General features: G+C 44.4%; 1 protein-coding gene across 4 annotated transcripts; it reads left to right on the top strand.

Annotated features, from left to right (window-relative positions):
- Positions 1–227: 227 nt before the first annotated feature.
- IL12B (interleukin 12B) lies at positions 228–16,743 on the top strand. Of its 4 annotated transcripts, XM_058721822.1 has the most exons (9): positions 242–330; positions 899–1,409; positions 5,757–5,844; positions 9,247–9,522; positions 10,029–10,146; positions 11,613–11,830; positions 13,489–13,646; positions 15,014–15,145; positions 15,615–16,743. In XM_058721822.1, exons 3-8 carry the CDS (start codon positions 5,757–5,759, stop codon positions 15,143–15,145), a joined length of 990 nt encoding a protein of 329 aa, XP_058577805.1. In that variant the 5' UTR covers positions 242–330; positions 899–1,409; the 3' UTR covers positions 15,615–16,743. The 4 variants fall into 4 exon arrangements, with proteins under 4 accessions (XP_058577795.1, XP_058577800.1, XP_058577805.1 ...); XM_058721812.1 differs by lacking the exon at positions 899–1,409 and having other exon boundaries at positions 228–330; XM_058721831.1 differs by lacking the exon at positions 242–330 and having other exon boundaries at positions 342–1,064.
- Positions 16,744–22,415: the final 5,672 nt, after the last annotated feature.

Genomic DNA, 22,415 nt, shown 5'->3' with positions numbered 1-22,415 from the left:
GCCAGAGCACCAGGTCGGATAAACAGTGGGACTGCCAGCTCAGCAGCCCCCGCCCTCCCCGGATGGGTCAAACGGAGGGAGGAAGTGTGCAGTTGGGAAGCTCCGCTGCTCTCGCCCGGTCTCCAGTTTTCCCCGCGCAGAAACTGCAAGGAAAGTTAGTATGGGAAGCTGCGTCCACCTGAAACCCTGCCGGGGCCCAGGAACTTCCCAGGCGGCGGGGACTGGAGACGGTGCTCCGAAATGGAGACCTCGCGGGTGAGAGTGAACTCTCGGGTCGCCGGCGCGGGTCTGGCACGGCCTCGCAGCAGCGCCCTCTCTTGGCGGCCCTGGGTACGGCCTGTATCTATCGGCGTGCATCTGTGGGCTTGTACTTGGTGTTGGTGTTCCAGCTAGTGTTTCTGTTGCTGCTCTTGTGAAGAATGGTTGTGGGTGTCTAACACCGTGTTCACCTTTCACTCCTCTTAACAATGTTAAATTCCTCTAGGAATTTCTAGCTAATTCTGTTAATTCTGTGCATCGGTATAGAGCTCCTAGGGCTCTATGGTTTTGTGTGCATAGGAGTGTGAGGTTGTAGTCCGGTGTGTGCCTTGAGTGTGGCATAGGTTGTCTATATCCCTGACTGTGGATATTTCACTTTCTGTCCCCACCTGTCTGTGAGCAATAACCTATGAGCATGAGCTGTATCCCTCCATTTTTGAGTCTTACTAGTAATACACATTTTTATCATCTTCCCATGGCTGTGCCTGTATAAATGTACAGGTGTGTGTGTGGTGCATGAAGCCACAATGGGTAGTAATGGGATGTTTCTGAAATCCAGATGTTGAAGGAATAATGTGGAAGAGGGGAACCTCAAATATACTAAGCCCTTTGCCCTTCATCTCATTCTCATTGACTTCAGAAGAACCATAGAGTTTGCTTTTGGACCCTCTGGCTTACAATTGCTTGATTCTGACCTGAACCTGGCCTCCTGTGTGAACTCTCCTTGGCCTTCCTTCTCCTGTCTGTGGAGGCTGCCTGCTGCAGGCAGGCTTTAAGCCCATTGACCCTGATGTCAACAGAAAGAAGTGAGCATCCCATCTCCTTCCTTTTTCCCCACCCAAAAGTCACTTCCTCTTAGTTCATTACCTGGGATTTTGATGCTTGTGTTCCCTCAGCATTATTGATACACATGGGGAAAAAAAAAAAAAAAAAAGGAACTTCTTGAAATTCCCCCAGAAGGTTTTGAGAGTTGTTTTCAGTGTTGCAACTTGAACAAGTCAGTTTCTAGTTTAAGTTTCCATCAGAAAGCTTGGTAGGAGTAGGGTATATAAGCCCCAGTAGCAACAACAGCAGCAACAGCAGCAGCAGCAGCAGAAGAAGAAGAGACAAGTTTCAGACCCAGAAAACTCTGCAGCCTGCCCAGAAGCAAGGTAAGCACTTCCTTGGCCCCTTCTAGCTTTCCACAGGCCCGCAGGCTGTCTGGGGTAGCACCGTTTGAGTGGTACCCCTACCCCTGGCAAGCTACCAGGAGTGTGTGGATTCCTGGAGGCATTCCTGGTGACTTACCTGCCGGGACACTAGTGGAAAGTCAGTATTTTGGGGACTGATGTATCAGGTCTTAATTTTAAAAGTCAACTAATAATAATTGTACACGAGAGTCTGCAAATGAATGCACATTTGATAGAAGGGCTTGTTTTGTCTTGTCTGAGAGTAGTGTCTACATAAAAGAGTGTTCCTCAATTTTAATGCCCACCAGTTAAATTGTATCAAGTGAGGTGTGCCTCTGTTAGGACTGTAAACTTTTTTAAAGCTGTTCGTTCATTAAGCCATAATGAATTCAATAAACAATTGAATTCATACTTACACCTCATAATTGAAAGTTGCAGAGCAAACTTTGTGTTGGGTTTAATAGATAGTTGGAACAGTCAAGCAAACTGGAGGCCAGGTTATCCAGATTTTTTTGGATTAACTTCGGAGCTACTTTAAAAATGAAAAGCAGCCGCATTGTTTAAAAGTATTTGCCGAAGGGTTTTAAAATCTGTGAGGAGGAAAACAAAAGATTATACTCTATTAGTGTCTTATGGTTGCCCAGGTAAATCGTGTGCAACAGTTTTTCAGGTTAAAAAAAATAACGATCAGGTTAAAATATCATTTTAACCAAGAGATTACCAAACCCCCGCTGATGGCCCACTTCCGTCAGATAAGGAACTTCAAGATATTGGAAAGAATTTGGACAACCTCTTGGGGTTCATTTTACTGGGATCTGAAAACTGATGATTTCTGTACATTTATTCATTTTCCTCTAATAATTCATAAGATACCTCGAGGCCAGAGTGTTTATGCTAGACTCTGGAGGTACAGTGTGGAGTCAGAAAGACATGATCCCTGCCCTCAGAGAGCTCAGTGTGGCAGAGAAGACAAACATAGAGAACTATATTACCACAATCACAGGAAAAAGTGCTATGAGTGGGATTCAGGGAGAGCAAACAGCCAGGAGTCCTGACTTCCTTGGGCACCCTGCTGGATACCTTCATGAATTATTTCATTAACTCCTCACCACAGTAGGATGCCCGTTTTACAGGTTGAATGTGAGACTTAAATAAGTCAAGTGACTTTCCTAGAGTCACACAACTAATAAGTGGCAGGGCTGGGATGCCAATGCAGGTCTGCCTGGCTCTAGAATTGGGGGTGCTACCCATGCTTTGTGTGATTTTGCCTTTTTATTTTTTAAATAATAATTCTTTTTATTATTTATTTATTTTTTATTTTTTTTAATGTTTATTTTTGAGAGAGAGAGAGAGAGAGAGAGAGCACGACAGAACGCTAGCAGCAGAGGGGCAGAGAGAGAGACACACAGAGTCCCAAGCAGGCTCCAGGATCTGAGCTGTCAGCACAGAGCCTGACACGGGGCTCAAACTCACAAACCGTGAGATCATGACCTAAGCCAAAGTCAGACGCTTAACCGACTGAGCCACCCAGGCACCCAATAATAATTCTTTCTAAATTAAAAAGTAACAAAATAAAGCTTGCAAACGAGATGCCCACCCAAGTGTCCTGGGCATGCCCATGTTGGCACTAGCTTTAGGGAGCATAACCATACCACAGGACCTGGGGTCCCTGTGTTCCTTATACAAAGATTTCAAGAATTTAGAAAACCTACAAAATTACATGGAAAAAAATGTTTAATCCTCAAGACTCTCAAATGTAACATGCCAAGGAAATGTGGGCTGTGGAATATAGCTCTCTGATATCAGCTGATCTGGAGAACAACAGGGCAAACACATGCTCCCCCCTTTTTGGATTTCCCTGGGTTGGATTAAGAGAGTGACCCACCACCACTTCCCCCCCCCCCACCCCATCCAGCCAGTGTTCCATGGTTTAAAATGTAGGTGATACTGAAATGCAAGTTGTTTCTTAGAATCATCACCAAGGCTCCCTTGATCGTCAAGTGCAGTTCACCTGAAATTCTCAAACACATCTAAGGCCCCAAGAGGAAGTGCCAGGAATATAGCCAAAGGGAAAATCCCAGCATTAAGATAGTGCAAAAGAATCACCAGGAGATGCCAGGAATCTCTGTTATTTCCCTGCCCAGAGTGCCGGCATCTGGGCTTTACAGGCCTTTGTAATTACAATACCTCTAGGGCATTTCCCTACAACCAGCAGGAAGGTTTTGTCCGCTGTTGTATACAAAACAGACATATCACATTTTTCCTTTATCTCTTCACCTAAGTACAAGCTAACATGTTATTGGTTGCCTTCTATAATATGATATGTCATCTCATTGCATTCTGTCAACAACCCTCTGAAATGGGTATAATGTCCATTTTATAGATGAGGAGACTGAGGCTCAGAGATAATTTGGGCAACATCACACAACTATAAGTGGAGGAAGCAGAATTCAAGCCCGTCTGCTGGACTCCAAGCCTGTGAATGTACTAACTGATACCTTGTGGCAACTAGTACATTGTTACAGTCATAACTTGGACATGATTAATGGGCATGTCTGTGAAAGCTCCATGCTGCAGTGACAAAGTGCTGACAGTACAGGAAGGCCTGACTTCTAGTCCCATATCTGCCACTCTCAACCTTTGTAATCTGATTGAATAAAGCACATGGCAAGGTTCTCCTAGGATTAGCAGCAATTCTAACAAAGCCGTGATTTGTCAATATTCAGTAACCCCAGCCAAAAGATGTTCATTTTTAAAGTATCTGGCTGAAAATTTTTTAATGTTTTATTTATTTTTGAGAGAGAGAGAGAGAGAGAGAGCACAAGCAGGGGAAGGGCAGAGAGAGGGAGACACAGAATCTGAAGCAGGCTCCAGGCTCTGAGCTGTCAGCACAGAGCCTGATAAAAGGCTGGAACCCATGAACCATGAGATCATGACCTGAGCCAAAGTCGGACGCTTAACCGACTGAGCCACCCAGGTGCCCCCTGACCAAAAATTTTGGGTCTTATTATTTGTATGATTTATTCAGTGGTTTCTGAAAACATGTTCCTGCAGAACATTGGTACTCTCTGAGATGGATGGAGGTGTTTCAGAATGAAATTCAATAATCACCATCTCTACCTAATTCAGAAGTAGGGTACAATCTTCACGTCCTGAAGATTTGCATAAACCCTGGATCCCAATCTAGATTGAGTTTTACTCTAAGATGGTAGCTGATATTTAGCACAAAATTATACATTTCACTTTTCAGGGTGGATATATCAATATTTCATGGCCTTCTTCCAAAGAACATCTTGCTTTTCAGAGCTGTGGATGCTAAACATGGGTTAACCCCGTAGTTCTCAAAGTGTGATCCCTGGACCAGCAACATCAGCTTCACCAGGAAACTTTTAAGAAATGCAGATTCTGAGGTCCCTCTCCTCCTTCCATCCCCCTTGACCCCTACCTGCTGAATCAGACACTCTGTAGGTGGAACTCAGCCATCTGTGTTTTAGCAAGGCTTCCAGGTTTCTCTGATGTGTGCTCAAGTTTGAGAATCACTTGTTTTGTTATGTGAGAGGAAGTAACCTTTGAGTTTGGAGCAGTTACAATCTAAACGAGGAGAGAAACTAAACCTGGCCGCCAGGTGGTTGCCATAACTTGGATCATAAATATTTGTTGAATGAAAGTATTTGCTCCTAGAAGACAGGACCCAGGCCCAAAATCCTTTTTTTTTTCTCTCCTAACCACTCTAGCTCTATGCCCTTTACATAGAAAGTACATAGTAAGTAAATAACGGTTGAATGTTGATCCAGACAAGTCATGTTCCTTCTCTGCACCTTAGGTTTCTCAGCTTAAAAATGAGAGGATTCTGGGACGCCTGGGTGGCTCAGTTGGTTGGGCAGCTGACTTCAGCTCAGGTCACGATCTCGTGGTCTGTGGGTTCGAGCCCCGTGTTGGGCTCTGTGCTGGCAGCTCAGAGCCTCCAATTCTGTGTCTCCCCCTCTCTCTGCCCCTCCCCTGCTTCCTCTCTGTCTCTCTGTCTCTCTCTCAAATAATAAATATTAAAAAAAAAAAAAAAGAGTATTCTATCAGATGGCTGGCCTCAGTTCTCCTTCAGCTCCAGATAGTCTGTGGTTCTCTCTTTGGAGATGTTCTTACTCAGAGACTGGCACAGGGTTCCTGCAATTCACGTGGTATGAATCTGATGAGAAAAATCAAGATTAAAACCAAGGTACATTGAATGAATATGGTTTCCAAAATGACTGAGTAACTGCTGACATTGTCTCTTCTCTTTTCCCTCCTCTTCTCTCTCTTTCTCCTTCTCCTCTGTTTCTCCGCCTCCTACAGATGCATCCTCAGCAGCTGGTCATCTCCTGGTTTTCCCTGGTTTTGCTGGCACCTCCCCTCATGGCCATATGGGAACTGGAGAAAAACGGTAACCAGCCTCTCCTTCTCTGGGGAGGCCCTGAATTCCAAGCCAGGACTGTCAGGCAGGTGGTGTGGGGACCTCAGACTAGAAGGGGCAACCAAGCCTTGGGGCCTCCTAGTGAGTGCCATCCCTGGGAAAGTGTGGGTCCGTCTGTCCTTCCTTCACCTTTGAGGGTGTCTGTGTTGTTTGGCCTTCACATTAAATGCCACAGTAGGAGCTTTATGTGGACTCTGATGGGAAAAGATATATGGATTTTGCCAGTATTACTAAAAACTGGCTGTATCGTTCAAATAAAATTCCAAAGTGAAGGATTTGAAAAGTATAAGAACTCTGTTCTCTCATCCCCACTCCATCACACAATATCACCCCCTCTGCTGGCACCAAGAGTACTAACCTCTGACTATGCACTTGACTAGACTCACATTGACTTGGGCTCAAAGGCTGATTCTGCCACTTGTCAGGTAGGTGACCTTGAGCTGGGTCACCTCCAAGCCTGAGTTTCCTCGACTGTGACCTGGGGATCACAAAGAGTTGCCTACTATGCAGATGATTAAATATGTCAGTGAATTCAGGGGACAGCACAACAGATGTCCAGTGACAGTCAATGTTAGCTGCTATTGTTTTGGTTGTTTAAAGTGATGGCACTGATGATTCAAAAGAACCTGTTTATAATCCCAATGACCAATAAAAATTACTAGAATAATAGAATAGGTTTTAGTGAAATTCACTATATCCTTTTATTATCTCACACAAAGTAATGTATTAACTGATTGTTAGTTGTTCCTGAAAGACCTCAAATGTTTCTCGTTTAATTCTCACAATATCCATATAAAATAGGGACTGTCTGTACCCCACTTTAGAGATGTTGAAAATAGAGGCTACAGAGATTAAGCAACTTCCCCAATTTCACATACTTGGTAAGGATAGTACAGGGACTTGATTCCAATTCTGTCTCACTTCAAAGCCTGTGCATTTAAGTATTTGAAGAAGGTCTTACAAGAAGGACATAGAGCAATGGTTTCCTATGTGCTTGGAGAACAGGAGGAAATAGGCGTAAGTTACAAGTGAAGACATTTCCGCTGATGACCAGAAATAATCTTTCGATAGTCAGGAAAGTACCACACTGGAAAATGGGTACCCGAAAGGAATATGGGACTATTCTTCTATTCTTAATCTTTTCGGGAAGACAAGAATTCAGTCATCTCCTCTCCACCTGAGGAGGGTTTGAGTTTTAGACCCTGCCTTGAGGAAAGGCAAAAGCCTGAGCTAGATGAGTATGTCAGATTCCTATCAATCCTCGTATAGCTAGTGAGCTCAGGAAACTTGGCCCTCGCATAGTAAACCCTTAAGTTACTTCTAATTTGGTAAACCACAGAAATTCCAGGAAGTCCATGTGAGAAACAGAGGGCATAGGACTTTGGAGACCAGATGAGATGATAAAGCCAGGCACAAGGTTCCAGATGCTCTTCATCAGGCTCCCCTTTGTGGTTGTTTTCCCCTGTTCTTAGGTAAGGGTCTTCTAGGCCTTCTGAGTTTTAGCTGTGACAGAAAAATAGCCTTGCTGTGGTTCAATTTCCAGCAGAACAAAGAAAAACTAGAGAAAGCCGAAGGTGAGACACGGTTTTATTTCAGCATAGGTAATCATTTCCAAAGAGTTGGGTCCCAAATACTTTTTACCTCTTGTTTTGTTACCGATTCAGTAGTTAAAAATCCCTCAGATCTAAAATGAGAACTTTATATCCCACAATACTTTACATTTGGACGCCAACCATAAAAGTCACCATTTATAGAGCATTTAAGGGCACTACGTTAAGCTGTTGTATGAATTGGCTTATATAATCCATGTCTCAACCTGCCGAAGCAAGCACTAATATTTTGCTCATTTTAAAAACGATGACACCCAAGCTTAGAGTAATTGAATGTCTCGCCTGAGGCCACAGGCAAGTATAAGATACAGAGCTGAATCTAAACTCAGACCTATGTGACTCCAAAATCCAGGCCCTTCACCTGTGTGGCTCTCCAATTAGAGAGGGCATCAAAATCATCTGGAGAGCATAACAGACCACCAGGCCCATCCCAAAGTGGCTGGTTTGGTAACTCTGAATTTGGATATCTATCAGTTTCCTCGGTGCTGCTGCTGATAATGGTGGCTGAATGATCAGGTTTGGGGAACCAGTGCATTGAATGATTCTAGTTAATGAATAAGTGATGCATGAGTGAATGAATGAAGCTGTGATGTGACATACTCATTGAAATACTCTACTAAGCCATTCCTCAGGTGCCAGTTTGGATACTCATATTTGAGATCCAGTGCAAAGTCAACGAGATAGAAGGCCTGAGCTACAGCTCTTGTGTTTCTAACTTGATGTAACCTTGCTTGGTCTCTTGGTTTCGGCATGAAATGGGAAGACCAGGATCTACTGAACTGCTTCATAAGGGTGTAAAATTGTTTTAAAAAGTGGAATGAAAATCTCTGTTGGTGAGTTTTGCACAGTAGGGACTAAATTCTTAAATGCCCTTGGAAAATTGTAGGACAGTTTCTCTGTGCAGTCATCTGACCCTTTGGTCTCTGAATAACAATAACCAACACTGAGTTTACTGTGGTAGGCACAGCGCTAAGTGCTTTATATGTTTGTTTTTTATTTAATCCTCATAGCCAAACCTACGACATAGATGTTATTATTGTCATTTCACAGTTGAGGAAACTGAGGCTCATGGTGATTAAGTACCTCGTTCCAAATCCCTTAGCCAATTCGTGGGGACAGGATTTCAGTGCTGGTCAGTCTTTCTTGACATTTCTGTGCCCTGCCTTATTCCCTATGAAACCAAAGTTGTGCTGGAAGGTTCTTATCTCCACCAGGTCTTTGGTAAAGAGTTTTGTGCTCTTTGCATTTTTGGTGTATCAAGGCCTTCCCCATCTGCCAGCTAATCAGAAGTTAATTATTGAAGACAGCCCGTCAGTAGGATGGCAGCTGTAAAACTCTTTGCTTGTCTTAGGGCGCCTGGGTGGCTCAGTTGGTTAAGGGTCCGACTCATGATTTCAGCTCAGGTCATGATCTCACAGTTGGTGAGTTTGAGCCCCGCGTTGGGCTCTGCACTGGCAGGCTTGGGATTCAATCTCTGTCTCTCTCTGTCTCTCTCTGCCCCTCCCCCATTCATCCTCTCTCTCTCTCTCTCTCTCTCTCTCTCTCTCTCTCTCAAAATAAATAAAAATTAAACTACTCTTTGTTGTCTCTTCACGACCTTGAGCCCAAGTAGGGCCCAGTGACCTGAGATCATCTCAGCAAGTATTTGCTGTTACAAGCAAGGCTGTGCTTTTCTGCAGTGCAAATGCTCAGGTGGTTCATAAAACCCAGTCCCAAGTTCATGTTGCTCACAGTCCTGTTCTCTACTCCCTGTGCTCTCCAGTTTATGTTGTAGAGTTGGACTGGCACCCTGATGCCCCCGGAGAAATGGTGGTCCTCACCTGCAATACTCCTGAAGAAGATGACATCACCTGGACCTCTGACCAGAGCAGTGAAGTCCTAGGCTCTGGTAAAACTCTGACCATCCAAGTCAAAGAATTTGCAGATGCTGGCCAGTATACCTGTCATAAAGGAGGCGAGGTTCTGAGCCATTTGTTCCTCCTGATACACAAAAAGGAAGATGGAATTTGGTCCACTGATATCTTAAGGGAACAGAAAGGTAATCCCATTCCCTCAGATGGTGCTTTCTCTTTTGCCCCATAAAAAATTTAAAAAAAAATTTTTAATGTAAATCCCTTGCTGAAACCACCCAGCACCTGTGTTTTTCTTTGCTTTCTTAGACACTTTGAGTGATCAACCATCCAAATCTCATGTTCAGAGATTTTCGTGGTGAATCTGGTTGGTTTTCCTGAAGTTCTTTTTAAATGGTTAATGGAAATTAACCAATGTGTATAGTTCATAACTCAGCTCTGGGATGGCAGCCTTGCCAAATTTAATCCCTCCCTCTGACATATCAGGTGCAAAGTATACTCTGCAGAATCAGCATCCTAGTGGCACATTCCCGGTCCTCGCTGAACTGCCTGTCAGGGAAGCAGCATCATTTTCCAAGGAAATAAATGGAAGATCTTCACTCTTGTACCGCTTGGTGGCCTGTGGTTCATCACAATTAAGATCTACCTGAAAGAAAACTTCTAAATATTGAATTTTTGTTGTTTTCAAATCCAGAATCCAAAAATAAGATCTTTCTAAAATGTGAGGCAAAGAATTATTCTGGACGTTTCACCTGCTGGTGGCTGACGGCAATCAGTACCGATTTGAAATTCACTGTCAAAAGCAGCAGAGGGTAAGTGAAACCACGCTGATCTCTTAGCATTTTGTGACAACTATTGCATTAAGAAAATAAGGGCAACCTAGCAATGGCCTATCAGTTAATGATAAGTGAGAAAACACAGTCAAATCTGTATTTTTTTTCAACACCCCCTCTTGCCTAAATTGGGAAAAGAACATGGAGATTTAAGCTAATCACCTGAACAAATGTGTAGGTTAGAACAGGACATTATTGGGGCCTGAGAATAGCCTCTGCTGTGTTTGAACCCACTCATCCAGATTGCCTGGCAATGCTTCATTAAGGCTCATGGCACCATGGGGAGGCATAAAAGGGGAAATCGAAGCTACAAATGACTTGCCAAAATTGCACCCTGAGATGAAAAGAGAAACAAAAGCTCTCGGACACAGATCTTGAAAGCCCTGAAGCCGACTCCAAAACTCTGAGGCCTCCAGAAATTTTCTCAGGGCCATTTCAACTCCTTTTCCCTCTGCTGACGTCACTAATCTGAAGTTCATTGTTTGTCCAATACACTTGGACTTCCCCTAAGAAACCAGTTTCCATGGATACCGAACCTATGTTAGCCGGTCTGTGTGACTTCCCTCACTCACCATCTAGGTTCCTGAACAAGGCAGGGTAACAGAGCAAACCCCAGGTGATTAACTGAGCAAATTAACCTCTGGAGTCTTCCTTTTCCATCTTTAAGATGAAAATCCATACTAAAAGGATGCTTATACAAGGGCACAGAGACATGGAAGCCAATGTTCATTGTAATGTTTTTGGTAATCAGCAGGGGAAAAGCTAAATAAAGCGTGGTACATTATCCCCCAGCTTAACGTGCATTCATCAAAATGGATAACCCAATCTGTGTGGTCTGTCATGGAGCGCTCTCCATATGTTCAGAGGAGGAAGAGATGGTTACAAACCATATATATATGTATAGTAGGATCCTATTTAATGGAAAATAAAAGCATTGTCTGTGTATATAGACAAAATATGTGTGAATGCATATATACATATGGATATATGATTGGTCTGAATATTCATAGACTAAGGTCTGGAGGGACACAAGCTATGAATAGTATTTCTATTTGGGGAGTGAGATTATGGTTGAAAGAGGCACACACGTTTCATTTATACACATTTTTATCTTTTTAATTTTTTATCATTAGCATGTGTTGATTGTGTAATTAGAATGAGAAAAACGAATTTAAAATTCTAATAAGGAGATTTAACCCAGGGCTCTGGATCTAGAAATTTCTGGATTCATTTAGGCCAGAGGCATGTAAATGCAGAGCTGTCTCTAAATATTTGTACCACCTCTTGAAGCAAAGCTTGTTCTCATGGGGAGGGCAGATTCTTACCCCCTTAGGAGAAATCAAACCAGTTGGAGAAATTGTGTCCTCAAACAGCTGCCTGGCTCCAGCCCCTAGAAACTCACCCACAATTGTGTGACACAGGGTAATGTCTGTCTTTGACTTCAGCTCCTCTGACCCCCAAGGGGTGACTTGTGGAGCAGCGACACTCTCAGCAGAGAAGGTCAGAGTGGACAACAGGGATTATAAGAAGTACACAGTGGAGTGTCAGGAGGGCAGTGCCTGCCCGGCTGCCGAGGAGAGCCTACCCATTGAAGTCGTGGTGGACGCTATTCACAAGCTCAAGTACGAAAACTACACCAGCAGCTTCTTCATCAGGGACATCAGTGAGTTTGCTTGATTATACGTACTTACTAAGGATATAAATGCCATTTGTCACATGTGCACAATGCCCCATGCACTGAGGTAAGGGTTTACATGCATTATCTCTTTTATTCTAACCCCTCCCCCAAAGTGTACAATGTAGATACTATTGTCTGCATTTTAAGGAAGAGAAAATTGAGTCTTACACAGGTTAAATAAGTTGCCCCAGATCTCACAGATAACAATTCAGACCCAGTCCTGCCCCACTAGAAAAAAGTAGGCTCTTGGGGCACCTGGGTGGCTCAGTCAGTTAAGCAACCGACTATTGATTTCGGCTCAGGTCATGATCTCACAGTTCATGAGTTCGAGCCCTGCATCTGGCTCCCTGCTGACAGTGTGGAGCCTGCTTGGGATTCTCTCTCTCCTTTCTCTCTCCTCTCTCTCTCTCCTCTCTCTCTCTCTCTCTCTCACACACACACACACACACATACACACACTAAATAAATAAATACACATAAAAAAAGGAAAGAATAAGTAGACTCTTGGCTATACTTGTATTCTGCTATTCTGCTGTCCAGGAAGCTTCCACAGGGAACCTAGGAGGAGCCCCTCAAGCATACCATACCATACCAGGCTTCCATACTAATTGTCGTTATTCCCAACCAATCTTTCTCCAGCACTGGAAAAGAGTCTTCTTTATTGGAATATAAGACCCTCCAAAATGGACATCGATTTTTTTTAATTTGCAGATGGAGATTTTGCCATTTGTCATTTCCTTTGCCATTTATCCACTGAATTTTCATCATGAAGTAAAATGTATAAAACCACAGAATTTGCTCTAGCATTTGTGGAGAGACTGCCCTTGGTGGGTAGGGAAAGGTTTGCATTTACATAGGATGGCCAGGGAAGGTCTCTTGGAGGTGACATTTAGCTGAGTTCTAAAGGAAAAAAGAAAAATGTCAGTTATGTTAATAATAGAAGAATATTTGAAAAGCATCTACCAGGAACCATGGTCTTTGGGATTTGGACATCCCATAGAATGTCTTCTCTGCCCTTGTCTAGACAAGGGTCCAGAGTCTTCCATGATACTCGCTACTGTATCCTCTGTGCACAGTCTAGTTAGTGACTGGCATGTGACGGGTGCTCAGTCATCATTTATTGAATGAATGAATGAGCATAGAGACAATTTGATAACTGCTGCAAGACGAGTCAGTGCCAGCTGCCATGAAAAGACAACGGAAAGAGCACTAAGTGGAAATTCTCTCATCTCATCCCCAGCAAGGGGCTCCACTCAGCTCCAAGTTCAGTGCAAAGAGGCATATTGACCACAGAGAGGGTGGTCCTTCACCACGTAGCCCAGATATGAGTCTTGTCTCTACAGAATTTCTTCTGAGCACTATGCAGAGGTGGTTCCACTGCTATGGCTCATCTGATTGTGCAGTGGTGAGAAGGATTCTGAGCCTCTCTAGGGGTCAGCCACAGAGGCTGTGGCCACCTTCCACAGGCACCAGCAGCAGGGGTGCCTCATGTTTGCCAACAGGTGCCCAGAGAAGTGAAGTAACTACCTATGGACTCACAACTGGTCAAAGGTGAAAGTCGGTTCAGAAGCCAAACACCATACACCATACACCAAAAAGCCCCATTAGGAAAATAAAGGGTGTTTCTTTGGATTCTTCCACAGTCAAACCGGACCCGCCCAAGAACCTGCAACTGAAGCCATTAAAAAATTCTCGGCATGTGGAAGTGAGCTGGGAATACCCTGACACCTGGAGCACCCCACATTCCTACTTCTCCTTAACATTTGGCGTACAGGTCCAGGGCAAGAACAACAGAGAAAAGGTAAGATGTGATCCAGGCTCCGTGTATTCAGTTTTATGCACATCCAGGGATGAGGATACCAGTAACTAACATTTATCTAGCACTTTCTAAGTGCCTGAGACTGCGCTGAGGGTTTCACATGCATATCTCACTGAATCCTTAAGGTAACCCTGCAAAGCCAGGCAGTATTATCACCACTTCACTCGTGGAGTCATGGAAGCTCAGAGAGGTTAAATGACTTGCTCAAAGTTACTCAGCTAGGAAAGAGGAAGGATCAGAACCACGGAATTCAGTCTAGGGGACGCAAATGGCCTGCACCGAACCACGCTACCATTGCCTCCAGTATGGTTCGTCATTAATTCTTGCACTCAGAATTGATCCTCATATAGGAAATCTGGGCTCCAGGCGCCTAAAATTATTGCTTGAATTTAGCAAGTGTAATGAATGATAGAACATTCATGCTATGTCTCACCCAAAATGGATAATTCCCAGCTGTTCCACATATGGTGAAATTTATCTTATTGGACAGAATGTTAGCGTTCACACAGGCTATGACAATGGCTTTCAAACTTCTTGCCTTGGCATCATAATTCCCAGGTCCAAGATTCACTTTTATAAAGCCCAACACTGCTTCAACCCTGGTTTTAGAAATCACTGGATAAAGGCCTTATTCAGGATAGTATTTAGCATTTAGAAGGAATTCAGTCATTTAGTCACTCCCTGAGCATTATGTTTTGTAGGAGGGAAGGGCTATTCTGGGTGAATTTTACCTAAATATTATTTAAAAACTTCATATGTATCTTCCCTACATAAGATTTATATCATTAATAGATAATATCTACTGAATACTTTCTACCTGATGAAAGTCTTCACTAAGAGTTTTACATGATGATTACCTTTAACTTTTACACATCTTGAGGTAGGAATGATTATTATCCCTCTTTTATAAATGACGAAACTCAGACACAGAGCCTAAAGCATTTTCCTGTGATTACACAAATAAAAGTAAACAATGCCTGGATTTCAGCACGTTTTCTGATAAAAGGATCAGGATATAGTATTTAGGAATATCCAGGGGGCAGCTATAGCAAATCTGCCCTAGTCCCACCATCGCCCAGTACAGACTGAGTGTGCATTGGGCCTTCAGGCAAGGTAGCTGTGCTAAAAAGATGTGAGCTGGACGGAACCATTCCTCCCTCTGGGCTGAGGTAGAAAATGTGTTTAGAGCTTCTATCAGTAGGTGGCGCAAGTTCTATACAACTCCACTGTTTATTGCAACTGTGAAGCCCTTAAACCCAGGTGTACTTGTTTTGAGAGACCAAGCGTTGCAAAAATAGGCCCAGCCCATCTTGTGACTGCATTGCCAAAGACATCCCTCTCCTTTGCAGAAAGATAGACTCTCCGTGGACAAGACCTCAGCCAAGGTCATGTGCCACAAGGATGCCAAGATCCGCGTGCAAGCCAGAGACCGCTACTATAGCTCATCCTGGAGCAACTGGGCATCCGTGTCCTGCAGTTAGGTGAGCAGGCCCACAAAGCCCAGCCCATACCTGAACACTCAGTGGACCCAGGTGCAGGGCTTTGGTGGGGGGCAGTGCAGGAGAATAAAGGGGAGACAGGGTGCCCGGCACATAGTCACTAGAGTCAGAAACATATATTTGTTCATTAACAGATATTTATTTGATGCCCATATTGTTCCAGGTACTGTGCTGGGTACAGAGATACTGCAGTAAAGAAAACATACATAGGTCCTGTTGCTCTAAGGGTCAGCAAAAATGGCTTGCAAGCTGTTTTCAGGACTTAGAACCTTCTCCTAGGCACCCTGGGGGGACACTGAAAGCAGCCATATCCTAGACCACATAAGGGCAGGCTGGGCCCTTCTAACATGGAATCCCTAAAACCCCATTGCTCCAATAATATGTTGTGCGAAGTAAGAAGGGTTTGCTGCCACATTTCTAATTCACATAGACTGTTGGTATTCTTTTTCAGGTTCCAATCCCAGGATGAAACCTTGGAGGAAAAGTGGAAGATATTATGCAGAAGTTTTTAAAGAGACAATGGAATAAGCCCCAAAAGTTATTTTCTACCTAATTTGCTTTTTGCAAAGGTTCATTATAATGTCTTTGTAGTAGTTTTACATTGAAATGCCAAATGCCCACTGAAGCAATTAGCTACTTTATTTATAGATTTTCTAGCTAGCAGGTTGCCACTGACCTTAATGCTATTTAAATATTTAAGTAATTTATGTATTTATTAATTTATTGTTATTGAACACTTCTGTGTCAAGATGTATTGTATGTTTCATACTCTCAGGACCTGATCTGTAAGGAATAGGCCCTATTATGCAAAATGTGAATTTATGTGTTATTTATACTGACAACTTTTCAAACAAGACTACAAGTGCATCAGTTTTATGACAACCAGTGAGAACACAGTGTTCTGATGCCAGCACCAATAATATGTTTGTGATGGATGGGAACACAGAAACAGTTAAACAGAAGCACGGAGACATGAATCCATTTGAAAAGGTTCTGGTGACCGAGATGTTAGTTCCTGTGTCCATGAAGATTTCCTTGAGGTGGTGTTGCTAAAGCAATTCAGGACCACCTGCACTTCTAAGCAAGTTCAGTTGTTTTATTTTTGTTGTTGGTGGTGGGTTTTTTTGGGGGGGAGGCAGTTGGATGCCTGAATTTAGAAAGGACTAAAAAAATAACTGAAATTGAAATTCAGCTTCAGCTACCCTGGCAGTCCCCACCTCCATCTATCTGTAAGACATCGGAGAGTGACCCAGAGACATTGTAAGTGTCTGGAAAGTAAAAAGGTCTTAGGATCCAAGAGGGAGAACAAGTATAGTACGGCCAAGCAAACAAAATTGTCAAAACTGCCAGCTGCTTTTTAATAGCCATGCAAGAAAACACAGAGTTGCAAAGAAAACAATCAAGAATTGCTTACTCATCAGCATGAGTGACCCTGACTGGTGGATATGACCGGACAGTGCCAATCACTAAGGTGCTACTTTTAAGTAATGAATGTGCTTTCTGTAAAGTGATTTCATTTGTTTTCTGTTTACTTATTTCTGACAGTGAACTAATAAAAATATAATTCTTCTTTGCAATAATATTTTGGGCTTTCTCAGCTGACTCAAGTATCCTGTTCCCGCATTTACCAGGATTGCATTACTTTTCCCCTGCCATTTAAGAATTGCCCTTCTTTGAAGCAATTTCACTTCCAGTTTTGCAGAGTTGCCCTTTCCTTTTATAGGACTCCCAAAGTCAGTGTCTTGCTGAGCTCAGGGAATGTCCCTGCGGTCTGACCACGGGGAACTCTGCAAGGGCACTGAACTGCATTATGCCCTCTTCAGGGGTTGGATGTTCTTGCTTCTTTCGCCTTCTATCCTGGAATCAACTCTACTTGCTCCCAAACTGTCATGAAATAAAGCACCAACCTGGTAGAGTCATGAGCATCCCAGCCCATAGGTCCAGACCTGATGTTTGCAGAGGATTTGTCACATGTCTGGATGTGTGCTAAAACCTTGGGTTGAGGAGATCCAGACAACCTTGGGTTGCCTTCCCCAAACAGTGCCCATTCCTGGCACAGCTTAGAAGGCAGCGATGAAAAGTTAACTTCAATAGCACTAAATGCTAAAATGTTCAGTATATATGGTGCCCTGGGGTAAGAACAAAGGAGAAGAATCAGTGTAACCTAGAGTCACCCAGGAAGGCTCAATAGAGAAGGGGAAGTCAAAGAAAGGGCAGAGCCTACCAGTTTCTCTTTGGTGCCTCCCATGGAAAGAGCAAGTGGTGGGATCAGAGAGAAGGAGTACAGTCTCTACTATCTTCAATAGCCAAATGTACATATCTGGGCTTCCTTGCAATGGCAAGGTAATTATAATAGGGATGCTTTAAGTGTCCTTATTTTAAGTGTCTCCTGGAGCCCTTATTCTACTCTGCTTCTGACCTGGAGGAATGGTGGAAAGATTCTATCATTCTCATCCAACATTTGAAACCTATCATCTTGAATTATGAGCCCATACTGGATAGCACGTGGTTGGTTAATAACTATTTGTCCTCCTACAGGGTCTTTCATCTAGAGATACCAAAACACTTAATGGGCATTTAATGAACAACACTAACCAAGAAAAAATAATTAATCATACTTACAAGTACAGACACCAGGAGGCCTTTCCCAAAACTTCCGGCCAGCCTGGGGCAGAGCTCAGATGTTCCCTCTCCCAGCATGCACAGTGCTTTCCTGACATGACCTCTTAGCATCCAATTAAGTTGAATTTCAATGAAGAGTTTTTATCTTTGAAGGACATTCTCCAGGACAATCCTTTTTTTATGGGGAATCTAGCCGCTACAAACACATCAAATGTTCTACCTAAAGAGCTCAGGACCGGGAACCAGGAGACTGGGCCCTGGGCCTGGTCAGCCCTGCTACATGACCATGTGACCTTCAGCAGAACACTGGACACAACCTGCTGCTTGTCCCATCAGTAGTCACTCTCAACTTCTTTCCCTCCCAGTGACCTTCCTGAGCTCTAAGATTGGGAAGCTAAGTAATCACTTTTCTAGTCACCCTGGCTGCCCAGCAAAGCCATGAGACCTTGTTCCAGCTCATGAGATATGAGAAAATTCTGCCTGTGTTCTCCTGAGAAAAGAGAACCATAGCCAATCACTCTTGCCCTCCTTCCTCTCTTGAGCAGATGACATTTAAGAAGTTTCAGAGAATGGGGCACCTGGGTGGCTCAGTTGAGCATCTGACTTTGGCTCGGATCATGATCTCATGGCTCGTGAGTTCAGGCCCACGTCGGGCTCTGTGCTGACAGCTCAGAGCCTGGAGCCTGCTTCAGATTCTGTCTCGTCTCTCTGTCCCTCCCCCACTTGCGCTCTGTCTCTCTCTCTCTCTCTCTCTCTCTCAAATGTAAATCAACATTTAAAAAAAAATTTTTTTTAAAGAAGTCTCAGAGAAAACCCTGCAACCAGAATGGAAGCCACCATGATGGGACTGTAAAGCTACATAGACTTTGGGACTCAAGCAAAATCAAAAAGCTGAACCAACCCCTCTAACCACTTACCCCAGACTTCTTGTGTTAGAAACATAGACCCATATGTGTGTGTGTTTTTTAACCGTGGTAAAATACACATAAGATAAAATGTACCATTATAACCATCTTTGGGTGTCCAATTCACTGGCATCAACTACTGGGAGGAAATGGGTCAGAACACCAGGTCTGCCCCTCACAGCTGGCATGCCCCTAGGGACACCCTGGAGCCACATCCAATGATGCCAAGTGGGGTCCTGGTGATGCCCTGTCTGCCTGAAGAGAGATAACCAGGGTCAGGAAGCTTGTTCCAAGGGCAGCCGGAGCCTGAGCAGGACCAACCGGGCGGGCGGGGTGGGGGTGGGGGGGAGGGGTTGGCAAGCAGCTTCCATGGGAGAGACACCTCTGCTGTTACTTCATTCACTCAACAGTTACTGCTGTGTCCCTGGCACCATCGTCAACTTTCTGGATACAAGGCTAAACAAGACCTTGCTCTCTCACTGTTTCCAGTCTCCAAAGGATGAAATGCTTGAAATTCTAATCACCGAAGGTCACCTCTTGAGGGTTAAGAGCTCTATAAAATGAGATGATCAGTTTAATGGGGTTAGCACAGTACCTGGCCCACAGTAAGCACTCAATAAATGGTAGTTATTTCTACCCAATAGCTCTGTGATCTTGGGCAAGTTACTTCACCTCCTCAAGCCTCACTTTTCTCATCTGTAGAATGGGATAATAAGAGTACCCACTTGACAGGGTGGTTGTTAGGATTAATGGAATAACACTTAGAAAGTGCTTATAAAAATACCAGATCCATAATAAGTACTCAATAAAAGCTGATTGTTAATATTCTTATTATATTACCTATACCCTAAAAAAAGAATAATTCGGGCCCCTATGTCTTTGTGGGCGTAGGGAAATGGAGAGATTGTTGTTAGGAGGTAGTGATGTTTCTTAGAAGTGGGTCAGGATGAAGGATGCATTAATGAGCCAATGAAGAGATCAGTCAAGCTCCTCAGGGCAGAAACCCTTTCTTATAAATACACATCTGGGGGGTACCAAGATGCACCGAACCCAATTCCTGCCTCTAGGGATTGGATAGTCTGAAAGGGGCAAACATGGGGAGTACATATATTAAAATATAGCCAGGCTGGGTTAAGGGTATGCGAACCCTAAATATTTCTTTTTACAAAGGTTTTCAGCTCCGGGGAAGATCCTTTTCATTCCCTTTAACCTTCCTGGATGCAATAATTTGGCATAAACCTGCCAATTCACCTTACCCATAAATCCGATTTTAATCATCTCTTTCCTTTTCATTTCAGTATGGCCCCTCTTCTAACACAGCATTTGCGAGCAGACTGTATTTGGACAAGCCTTTCTCCAGAGGGCCATATTATAACCAAGGAAATGAATTCCCTCTCTCAAGCTCATAAAATGCAAAAATAAAATCAGCATTCTAGCTGAGGGCAGAGGAAACCAGGCGCGCATACTGAACACCCGCCTCCTGCAGGAAGCGCGCTTGGCGGAGCGGATTTGCATTTACCTTCACGCAGGCCTGGGTTCCGAGGCGCGGGGCGTCCTGGCAGCCGGCCTCCGCGGTCGTGCGCAGCCCCTCCGCCTAGTGCAGGCCGGTGTGTGACCCGCTTCAGGGCTCTGCAGATGCTCGCTAATCTCCCCTGCCTCCTTTCGAAAGGAACACAAACCGCCTCTCCCCTGCCCATCGCCCCAGCTGACCAGGGGTCTTCCCTGGCTCTTTGCAAAAGGACCATTGCTAACCCCAGCATGGGGGGTTCCAGAGAGCTGAGTGTTGTGTCAGTGACCCTGGGGTTTGGAGGAGAGGGAAAGTTAGGGGACAAATCATAGTGTCCAGTGGGCTTCTTCCTTCCCACACCATCATCCAACAGGCGCACACCAAACACTGGTGGAGTGGGGGCCCCACTGCCTGGAAGGATCCGAGGCACAGAGTGTGTGTGCACCTGGCTCTGAAGCAAGAAGACCTGGGTTCAAATCCCTGCTCCCCACTTACCAGCTTTGTGCCCTGGGGCAATTCCTTAATCTCTCTGTGCCTCAGTTTCCTCACCTCTAAAACAAGTACGCTGGCCGTGCCATCCCTCCTGGGGATGTTGTGAGAATTTAAGGAAACCAGTTCCACGGCACCCAGCACCTAGCAAGTATACCTCCAAGGCCAGTTGCAGTTTCTGTTTTCATAAAGTCAAGCCCAAAAGGGGAAGCAGTCCTAATTCCTCCTTTTCTTCCCTCCCCATGTAGATGAGGGCCGGTTTGGGACATGTACATAAGCTTTCAGTCCTGACTCAGAAATCTGTGTCCTCCCACCCACCAGCCCTCTCCTGCCAGCACACAGCAGTGACATCTCCCCCGGATCACAGCATACAGAGCGGTACTCCATGCCAGCAACTACTGCATAGGTCTCTGCTCTGCCTTACGAAACATTCTCTAGCCATGGTTGACCCCTTTCTCTGAAATCCCTCTGTTTGCACTTTTGGGTGCCTTAGAGGCTAACCAGACCAATGGTCTCCCAACTTGTTTGAGCCAGAATCCCTTTGCTCAAGCGGAATTCCTAAATGAAGTCCCACCATACACAGGCACCTGGGAGGATGGTGGCCAAAGGGACTTTAGTTTTATCAGCAATGCTCTAATTCTTTACAAGAAGAATGCATTATCATATTTCCTGCATGATTAAACATTAATTTTTTATAAAGTCCTATATGTAAAGCAGACAAAAGCAGAACTACTCTGCCTGAAGCCTCCCACCCACTCAGCCCAGCCACCCTCCCTACTCACCTCTATAGCCCTGGGGCCCCACGTTGACACCTCCAAACTCTTCAGAGCCCAGTTTGAAAACCTCTCATTTTATAAGATGAGGAAATTGAAGGCCAGAGAAGTTTGGTGCCTTGCCCAAACACCCAGAGCCTGATTCTTGCCAAGGCTCAAACTTGAACCTGAGTCTCCTGACTCCCGTTTTGGCTGTTCCTGACATGTTAAGTAATAATTCCCAGAAGATTGCTATTAAACTGACCAGCCTATCCCCAGTGAGCAGCAGCACCTGAAAACCTAGGGGTTCCCACAAACACTTGCATACTAATTAGCTTCTTAAAATAGTTGCCCAGCTCCTTGGAATGTGGTGTCTGAAACCTTAAAGCATCCTCTGCTTTACTCCAGGGAGAGTAGAAAAGAACCGGCAAGGACACGCACCCTATAAGACAAAGGAAGTCATAATTCGGGCTGCCACAGCACTGCTACCAGCCCTAGAGCACCTGATGCGAATAAGAAAAAGGTATCTCTTCTTCAAGGCAAGCACAGCCCCATACCAGGGTACGTGACTTACTGAGTGGGGAGCAGGCTAGATTTCTGCTCCCTCTTGACCCCTCAACCAGGGACCCTTGTGCAGGACACAACCTGCCCAAACACACATGGCAACGATGGTCATGGTGAGAGTGGTAGGTGCTTGGAATAAAGGAAGTTGAAGGGGAGGGAAGGCTTTCATTCATTCATTCATTCATTCATTTAGCAAATAATGACTCGGTGTTTACTGTGCCAGGCCCACAAGTGCAGAGAAGAATACATGAGCAAGGTGGGCAGGTCTAGTGCCTCCAAGATCTTACAGCCTCAAGAGGGCTGAAGACAACAGCACAGACAATAAGAGTACAGTGTGGTTGAGTGTTAGCACAGGTAAGGAAAACTGTGGAGTTATCTATGGGGATTTGCCTTCACGGATGCTTCAGGCTGCA

This window comes from Neofelis nebulosa, chromosome 1 (genome assembly GCF_028018385.1).
Source record: "Neofelis nebulosa isolate mNeoNeb1 chromosome 1, mNeoNeb1.pri, whole genome shotgun sequence".
Lineage (NCBI taxonomy): Eukaryota > Metazoa > Chordata > Mammalia > Carnivora > Felidae > Neofelis > Neofelis nebulosa.
The sequence above is the reverse complement of the archived record's forward strand: the minus strand, read 5'-3'. Positions and strand labels throughout refer to the sequence as shown.

What these genes read in the sequence shown, in the direction of transcription:
- IL12B (XM_058721812.1), top strand. Translation starts at nt 241, where the DNA reads ATGGAGACCTCGCGGGTGAGAGTGAACTCTCGGGTCGCCGGCGCGGGT. An exon ending in ATGGGAACTGGAGAAAAACG is followed by an intron (nt 5,845 to 9,246) that starts GTAACCAGCCTC and finishes TGTGCTCTCCAG; the next exon opens with TTTATGTTGTAGAGTTGGAC. An exon ending in ACTGTCAAAAGCAGCAGAGG is followed by an intron (nt 10,147 to 11,612) that starts GTAAGTGAAACC and finishes CTTTGACTTCAG; the next exon opens with CTCCTCTGACCCCCAAGGGG.